Raw genomic sequence first — 9,965 nt, 5'->3', positions numbered from 1 at the left:
AGTCACCCAAATGAGATATTAAGGCTAGGACCCAACACAATACTCTACAACTTGGGAGATGGATGTCGTAACCCAAATTGCAGAAAATTTGAGGGTAAGTGAATGACGATTCGCTAATTTTCCACCATGAAAAACAAAAAAGAGATTAGGTTTTAAATGTATTGCAAAACTCCTAGATCCTTTGAGATTCATTGAACTTTTCAGTGGCATGTTTAAATCTCGATATGCCCCTCGATTTGTGACTGGGATGCCGAAGATCAGAAAATAGGGTGTGAATAACCATGCAAACTTACATGGTGCCCCCAATGTTACAATCACCTATTCGATGTGCCAGTTAACCACACACGCTCCACCGAACTATGACAAACATTGATTCACCCTTTGCTACCTTTGCTTAGAACCAATTTAGTGTGCCGGTTAACCACACACGCTCCACTAACGTCTTCGTAAGGGTACAAAGTGTAATTTCATGGAATTACATCAATTCACTTTTACCTAAAGTAACTAGGATTGAAATTTTTTTGTAAAAAACATTAAGTTGCTTTATAATTCATTATACTTTTAATGGAAAGGGTTTGCCCTATCCTACCCGTTCGGCTAACTACCATCCACCAATCAAGGAAGCGGTGAGTGAGAGTGGACACCCATTAAACGACCATTTTATAGGTCATAACTTTATACCTTCTTATAGATCGACTTCGTGAATGAGGCCTACAAACGGTAAAACTAGCAGTTTAAGTTATACATATATAATATTAGACCTTTAATGTTATATATAGTATAAGAGTGTATTTTACACTTTTAAAAGACTAGGTGGTCTAATTTAATAAATTACACTTTTAATTTAATAAGTGTAAACCATATCACTATGGATTTATTAACTCTCTTTTAATTATACACTTAATTAATTTAATCAAACCATAAGGGTGCAATTTGAACTTTTTTTCAAAAATTAGGGTTTTAGAATTTAAAATTTCAAAAATTAAACTTTTTAATCAAACAATTTTAAATTCCAAAACTTGAGGGCAAGTCTTGAAACATTTCAAAACATTAGGGTTTAGAATTTAAATATTTCAAAATTAAACTTTTAATCAAAATTTTAAATTCCAAAGCTTGAGGGCAAGTTTTGAAACTTTTCAAAACATTATCCAGAATATTCTAGATCAACAATTCAAATAAGGCAATTAACAATTAATTATGGTTATCTAATTTTGACATAGTCCAATTACTTGCAAGATAATTCACCAAATAACTTAAATAATTAACCATTATCTAATAAGGCAACAAATATTTGATTAATTAGCAATTATCTACTATTTTGGCAAGGATAATCACCCAATATCAAAAAAAATGGAATCTTATCAATAAAAATCATTTTGGTAATTATCCCACAACAAAAAGAGCACAAAATCCCGATTTTCCCTCTGTCTGACCTCGGGACTCGCCAAGTCGACCTGACTCGCCGAGTTCATCCACTGACACACCGAGTCAGACAGGCGGAGAGCCAAAAATTCGATTTTCAGGCAATAAACGATCAAATATGCATCAAATTCATTAACAAACAGTCATTGGCTCTGATACCACTAATGGATTTTAAGCACTACATCATTCCTATGGTGTACATGCAAACCCTAAAGCTTTGGATCTAGTTTGTCTAATGAACATGCAATAATCATCCAAAGCCATAAACCCTAAATCTATCATACTACGAACTAAATTAAGGGTTTAGAAATTACCTTTGATTGTTATGTAACAATCTATTCCTTCTTGTAATTGGCTTTTGAAAGCTTAGTGTCACAAATGTCACACCTCTAATGGCTCACAAACACCAAGAGCAAGAGGATGAAGAAGGAGGAGAGGAGAGGCACCCAAAAACTGTCTAGAAACCCTAAGGAATCAGTTAGCTACGTTTTTGGTGCCCTAGGGATCCTTAAATATGTGAGGTTATTAGGTTTATCTATCAAGGAAACCCTAACTTGACTGCTTAAGCCCTAAGCAACCCATGGACTCCCTCCTTAGAGGCCTTGGACGATTTCTAATGGGTTTCCCCATAGAATTCTTCCACTCCTCTAATATAGAGTCCATTAGCCCAATATTCAACTATCACACATTTGATAGTTCTAGTCCCCTAAGTTTAGTTAATCTCTTTTAGCCACAAAATTAATTCTTAATTAATTATTGACTAATCTTAATTAAACAATATGATTTCTCCTTTAATATATTATTCTCATAATATATTAATAAATCATAATTAATCCTCTCTCTCCATAATCCATCCTATCAAGTTGCTTTAGTGAAGGCAACCCAAAAGGACCAGCACCATCGGCTAAAGTACATACCAAAATAGTTATGAACTTAGACACTAATCCAACAGGAATTACATGTGATTCAAGAACAATAATTAATCAATCAAAAAGGAACAATTTTTTAGTAATTTTTTATAATTTTTTTTGAACAAATGAAAAGTTTTAGTCAACTTCAAAATTACCTGCATTTTGGCTTTGAATCTAATTTGACCAGCTTGTTCTATATTTTCTGATCTAACCATGTCAACAAGCATAAGTCGTCCACCATATTCATCAAATATATCCTCCACAACAATATGTTGGTTTGGATCACCTAGTCTGCACCATGAGGTGGACTCATTCCAGGCTTTTGTTTTAATCCCACTTAAGCTGCAAAATGAAATTACATATGAAAACTAACACTACTAATCTTTTATATAGATTATAAAAGATAAGACCTATCATGCCAAATCTCCTCAAATAATAGAGTAAAATAAAAAACAAGGAAGTTATGTGGAAAGTGGGCTCATTGTTTAGGAGCATAAAATCTAGTAACACAAGCACAAAGAGGATGATATGCAACATAATATGCATTGTTTGAACACTGCAACATAATTCATAAATAGAAAAATGCACAATTAAATGCAATGCAATCTAAGTAATGATAACAAGGGGTTACCTAGATACAAGCTCCATATGGAACACCACAAAAGCTATATCTTGTTGCATATCAGTTTCATCCTATGTTGTTAATCTTTTCTTATATATGAAGCAAAAAAAAAACTTTTTACATTAAATTCAACATCTCGACTGTTTTATCGTAAGATATGTGTACACATACTGTTTACAAAACTAATAATTTGTTCTTTTTTGATAAAAAAAAAAGTGATGACATGTAGTCATAGCCTTGGCATGAAAATGAAAAATCTCATATGGAAATCAAAAGGCTGCTTACACTATAATGTATGTGAGCATACTAACCAGTCACACAAAATATATATGATTGGCTAATTAGCCACCAAAAATATAATTATAAGTGGGAGATTATTATACAGTATGTAGTTAATACACTTGATGTGATACCATACAAATTCTAGTTTCACATAATAAGACTATTTAACATAATAATGTAGGGGATCTTACTAGCCATTCACATATCATGGTTTGTTAAAAAAAATGATCGAGTAACAATACCTGCCACTCTTAGCACTAGGCACAATTATTCATCTTTTCTCAAGGCTCTTGTATCTGTCTCTCGCAAGGGTGCAACATGCCTACAAAATAATATAATATTTATAATATTAACAAATCTATATTTATTATCATTAAAAAAATCTAATTGTAAAAAATGCAAACCTTGAGTTTCCTTAAAGAACCAATGATTTCTTCAGATAACGACACTTGAATAGGTGTAGGTTCAAATTTGAAAAGTATTCAACCCCAATTCTAAACATTCAACCCTAAACTTACAATGTTGTAAACAAGAAAAATGATGTTTTACAAATTCAACCCTAAAATTACTTGTGTCTCCCTAGATGTGATGGACATGATTTTAGTCTTTCTTTTTTAACAACAACACGTCTTTCATGTCTCTTGCTTTTTTGTTCATCCTCTTTGGCAATTTCATCAATTATATCTGGTAAGCTCTAGTATATATTTAAAACCACAACAAGTAAATATAATGAAAAGAAAAATGAAAATAAAAAACAAATCCAACTTAAAAAATAATCACCTGTCAAGTTCTTTAGTGAACTCCTTTGTCTTTTTAGCTTCTGCTTGAATCTTCATATTGTTGTCCTATGTAGAAATATGAGCATTTAAAACTCACAACCTATAAATGAAACATGCACGTGGATCCTGCTAATCCACCAAGAAACATCAAATAACTACTTTACCCAACAACATTTATAACCAAACTAGATAACTCTAATAAAACCCATAAGTTTATGAATTATGATGGATAAAAATGCACAAAAGGAAAATGTAAACAATCAAACTCAACGGAATTGAAATAGAGAAAACAAGGCATAAAGGAGAAACATATCAAACCAAGCAAGTGATTACAAAGCGTATACATACATTTTTAAGGTATAAAGGTAAGATAAGAACCTGAAATAAAGGAGAAGAAGTCGGAAAAAGACACTGAATGGAAGAAGCTAATGTGAAATAGAGTAGAACATCCATTAAAGAATACTTCCATTCTTTAATGGAAGAAGCACCTCAATTTTGGAGCTCCATAACCTGCAGAAAAGATACCAGACAGAAACAAGTTACATCAATCAGATGATCATACAAACTATTTGCAAAATACAAAAAGGACTAGTGATTTTAAAAGACATGTTTCACAGTAAGTAATGTGTTGCAATCAAATACAGGTGTTTTAAAGACTTCTCGAAAAGTAAATTATTTATGGATTAAAACCTAATTTTTGGAAGAGTGACTGGTGAACCTCCATATATAAATCTTATCATTTATTACAGTAGTTAGAGATGGTAAATAAGAATATTAAGAGTGGAGTGAAGTAGCGTACCATAAACATCGGAAATCAGAACAACGGCGATCTTCGAATCAGTGTTCCCGGTAACGTAAGAATTGAGAGACGCGATCTGCAAGACATCGCCATATTCACTGCCGGAGGAGAGTGTAGGTGGGTTATCGCAGCATTCAGGGCCAAACATTGTGGACAATGGAGCAGCTTGTTTAATGCTTGCTCTGGAACAAATTCCACCATCACGACCATTCGATTTTCTTTTTCTTCATCTTCGCTTACATGTCTGATCGGCAAATCGGAAACATGGTTGTATCAAAAAAATCAGAAATCAAAATTGATTTCAACCCTTCGAAAACCCTATGTAGCTACTCTTTAATAAAATCACCATTATTGAGGAATGTCATCGATTTGTTGATCCATAACACATCATTAGTATATTCTTTCTATAATTCATTGTCGAATATGGAATGAAGGGTAGAGAGAGGTGGGATGAAGAGGGAGAGAGGGCGTAGAGGTTGATGTGATTCAGTTCGATAAATGGGTATGAATTTTTTTTTATCCTAAAATACCCTTGATTCATTTCAAAAACATGCCCCATGTTTTTTTTCCAGGTATTTACAAAAATGTCACAAAACATCCTAACCGTCGTTTATTTTGATCTAACGATCTTTGTTTGGTTCTTGGAAAACTATAGGTTCTCAAATGATCATTCCTCTCTCTCTCTCTCTCTCTCTCTCTTTATATATATATATATATATATATATATATATATATATATATATATATATATATATATATATATATATATAGGTTTAGGTTCTATGGAAAACAAAAAACCCTAAAAATCATTAAAATGCATAAAAAAATACTTAGAGATCACAAAACTTTTTTTATCAAAAATCGCAACTTTTAGGTCAAAATCGCTGAAATTTTTTTTTGAAAAAAAAATATTTTTACATAAAAAAATTGATTTTTTATTTTTTTTCAGTGAAATTGTAAAAAATGCTGCAATTTTTTGATAAAAAAAATTCAAAAAAAAGATTTGTGATCTCTTGGTTTTTTTATGTATTTTTATGATTTTTAGGATTTTTTTATGGTTTTTTTGTTTTCCAAATAACTCTTCCCTATATATATATATATATATATATATATATATATATATATATATATATATATATATATATATATATATATATATATATATATATATATATATATATATATATATATATATATATATAATAAGGGTGAAGCTATGGTGTATCAAGGTGGGTCCTACGACCCACCTAATTTTTTATTTTTATTTACTATCTATGTATATAAAAAAAATTATGACCCACCTTGAAAAAAAATTATGACCTACCTTTTAGTATTTAGACAAATAAGATACAAATAAATAAAAGAAATGATGGAATATTTTACTTAAATTTGCAATGAATATGGTTAATTTTTATCAAAACCTATTCCAAATTGGAGACAAAGATAAAAAGTGGTAGTTATTTGATATTATAAATCGGATATCTCTATTTAAACTAGTAAAAATACATTATTGGCTCTAATAATAGGTAGTTGCAAGAAGATTTTCTAAAATGAAAAGAAACCCATTTGTATTATATATATATATATATATATATATATATATATATATATATATATATATATATATATATATATATATTTATTGTAAAAGTCCAGTTTTAGGGGTCAAGTAGGCCGCTTTGTACTGGTTTTTAAGGTGTTCGAACGGTTCGGATGAACACAAACTAACCGCTTTTTAATGGTTCGACCCGCCTTGCTCTGCTATAAATATTTTTGTCTTTTTGCTTTACTTATATAAGGAACCACGTGTTTTTCTATTTTAGGTTAGCCACTGTGTGTGTGTGTGTATATATATATAGGTAGGTAGGTTCTAATGTTTCTCACATCTATTGTGTGCTAGAATGCACCAATAAAAATTGAGTAAACATTAAATGTATATTAAATGATATCCATATTTATAATTCTTTTTTATGGAAACTAATTGAATTCGTCATTAATGTCAATAATAGTATTCTTTCAGAATGAATTCATATATAAAATAATAAGAGTGTATTCTAGGAGAATGAGAGTATATTCTACTAGAATACACCCTCATTCTTCATATTTCATACAACTTTATTGTATTTTAAGTGAGTGAGTCCTGAAATAATATTATTGCTGACATAAAAACCTAGATACGAATTTATTCTGAAAGAATGTTATTGCTGATATTAATGACGAATTTAATTAATTTCCATAAAGAGAAAATTATAATTATAGATATCATTTAATATACATACAATTATGGAAACCATTTAATATCTATCATTATTTAATTAAATAATAATATAATTTTACTAAATTCATATTGGTACATTCTAGCACACAATAAATGTAAAAAACACTTTAACCTAACCATATATATATCATTTATTATATACATTTAATGTTTACTCAATTCTTATTGGTGCATTCTATCACACAATAGATGTGAGAAACATTTGAACCTATATATATATATATATATATATATATATATATATATATATATATATATATATATATATATATATATATATATATATATATATATATATATATATATATATATATATATATATATAAAAGTGAGTAATCTATGTGGGTATATACCTAGTTGTTGGGACTGGGGAGCCAAGCCAAAAGGTTTTTTTGTCGGGAGGATATAAAAAATCAAATAATTAAGGAAAATTGAAATAATGGAGGAATATTTATAATATATAGTATTAGATAAACACCTTTTGGAACAACATTATATATAGTTCAACACCACATGCAACCATGGAACTACTTTTCCTTCTATAAATTCAGTTTAACAAAAAACCAAGAAGAATTTTGATTATAATTAGTTCTGAAAATATATAGTATATATATATATATATGATGATCACTGCAGCATCCAAAAGTACGAAAACCTCAACCACCGATATTACGAAGAATACCACCACAACCACAATGAAAGCAGTGAAACCCATGATGAAAAAATTTGTTGGTGTCCGACAAAGGCCATCAGGGCGGTGGGTGGCTGAGATCAAAGACTCCTCTCAGAAGGTGAGGTTATGGCTTGGTACCTACGACACCCCTGAAGAAGCTGCTCGAGCCTATGATGAAGCTGCTCGGGCCTTGAGAGGTGAAAACGCAAGAACCAACTTTGCTCCTTTGGTTAATTCAGTAATATCCGATTCCTTATCAGAATCAGATTCAAGACGTGCGCTTAGCTTTTCTTCATTAAAAGCGAGGCTCAGCAAGAACTTACAAAGCATCATGGCAAGAACCACAGAGAATAATAAGTCGTCACCAAAAAGTAGGGTGAGTGATCATTTCACGTTTGCAAGTATATTCAATTTCAAGGCCAATTACCCACCCCAAAACAGCGTTGTTGCTGACATGGAGAAACTTGTGCAACCCAGTGTGATTGTGCCACCACAAACGGTGGCAGATCATGATGGTGCTACCTGCACCTATAACTCATCTTGGGAAAGCTCAAGTGTGTCGGCAGACAGCAGCAATGAGTGGGTGGGTTTCAGTAGTTTACAACATGGGTTGGATTCAGATGGGTCGGATACTTGTGAAGGAAGTTATTTTGGAGACCAAATGATCGGAGGGTGGATGAGTAGCCCAGATATTAGTGATGGTGGTTCCAGGAGTAAAAGGTTTAAGGTTTCTTCATCGGTTATGGTTCCTCCCAAGTTTAGTGGTCAAACTACCGAGTCTGGTTTTCCATGGTGAGATAAGGAAACTGATGGGAGTTTGTGGAGTTTACTAGAAGTTGAAGGGTTTATTTAAAAGGGTTTCTCTTCAAACTATGGGGGCGTCATGGAAAATTATCACGCACCCTTTTGTTTTCGTTCGTTCTTTCTATTTTAGGGGTCTTGCTCAGCGATGTAAAAAAACTAATACAGTATGGGTTTTAGTTATATGGTTCGAGACTTTACCAAGTTGACCTAAAGATGAATATCTAATTTTATCAAGCTAGACATAGTTTAATTGATATAAAATACTCGAAATCAAATTAATAGTATAACAATCAGTATTTTCAAACAAATTATACCACCCATAAAACAGTCCATGAACCAGAAGATATTATTCATTACATATGACAAAAAATAATTTCTTTTATATGACAGCTTAAGTTACCAATCATTACAAAAATTGCAAACAATAGATTCTACCTGTTGCGAGTGAGTTACCTATTTATTTACAAGGATTCAACCCAAGGTTGCATTTTAAAAGAGATTTACATGTTGCCAAAACTACAAATGGGACATGACTACATAAAAAAATAGATGATAAAGGATGCAAACAAAAATAAAGGAACATTGTTGTTTCTGGATTTATTTAACCTGATGTAAAACAAAAGAAAATATGATAATAGGAAAAGAAAAACTAATCAAATTTCACATATTTGTAAAACCAAAGAAATTAAGATGATGGAAAAAAAAAAGTAATCAGATTAACAGATTTAACTTGTTGAATTAACAAATAAAAGCAATAATTCTTGAGTACAGCAGACTTAACATCCTAATTTAATTTGAAGCAGCAAAGTAGTTGGGTAATTCCATATTTTAGGCATCAATAGAAAGCAAGTCTATTTTACAAAAAGGATGAGAAAAAGAAATGAAAATAAATCACGATAACTTAAATGGCTAAACATGAAGTCAAAGCACCTCCTCTATCATGCAAGAGCAGCTCTCTATATATCCGTTACCAGTGTAAGCTTCACATTTGATGGAAGAAGGAAACCTTTAGCTTGCAAACAAGAAAGAACCTACCAACCAAAGAACACAAGTGAGAAGACAGCAAAAGTGATAAAAATATTAAAACAAGTTTATCCAAAATGGAAAAGCAAAAGAAAATTTACCTTAGAATACAAAAGCCCAAGTTGAAGCTCCTTGACATGACGAAGATTCATTATACGTACATCCTTCAAGCATCTCTTGTTCCGCTTCATTAGGCGTTCTCTGGCAATCCTCGATCTTTGTACAAGTATGATCTAACGTGGTATGCACTTTGAATTTCTTGAGCTGCTACAGTTGGCGACATTGAGTTAGTGATAAACTAGTATTGGCTTCAGGTCCGATTTTGCAATCAAGTCTTCATCTAAATACACCTCAGAGATACACAAACTCCTA

At 31.3% G+C, this 9,965-nt stretch overlaps 1 protein-coding gene across 1 annotated transcript; it reads left to right on the top strand.

The window, feature by feature from the left end:
* Positions 1-7,631: 7,631 nt before the first annotated feature.
* Positions 7,632-8,782, top strand: LOC111912821 (ethylene-responsive transcription factor ERF087). The gene has a single exon (XM_023908544.2). It carries the CDS (start codon positions 7,714-7,716, stop codon positions 8,560-8,562), a length of 849 nt encoding a protein of 282 aa, XP_023764312.2. The 5' UTR covers positions 7,632-7,713; the 3' UTR covers positions 8,563-8,782.
* The last annotated feature ends 1,183 nt before the right edge of the window (positions 8,783-9,965 follow it).

This window comes from Lactuca sativa, chromosome 7, assembly GCF_002870075.4.
Source record: "Lactuca sativa cultivar Salinas chromosome 7, Lsat_Salinas_v11, whole genome shotgun sequence".
In the NCBI taxonomy this organism is placed as follows: domain Eukaryota; kingdom Viridiplantae; phylum Streptophyta; class Magnoliopsida; order Asterales; family Asteraceae; genus Lactuca; species Lactuca sativa.
This window is presented reverse-complemented; position numbering and strand designations above follow the sequence as displayed.

Coding starts and splice junctions, on each gene's coding strand:
- LOC111912821 (XM_023908544.2), top strand. CDS start 7,714: ATGATGATCACTGCAGCATCCAAAAGTACGAAAACCTCAACCACCGAT.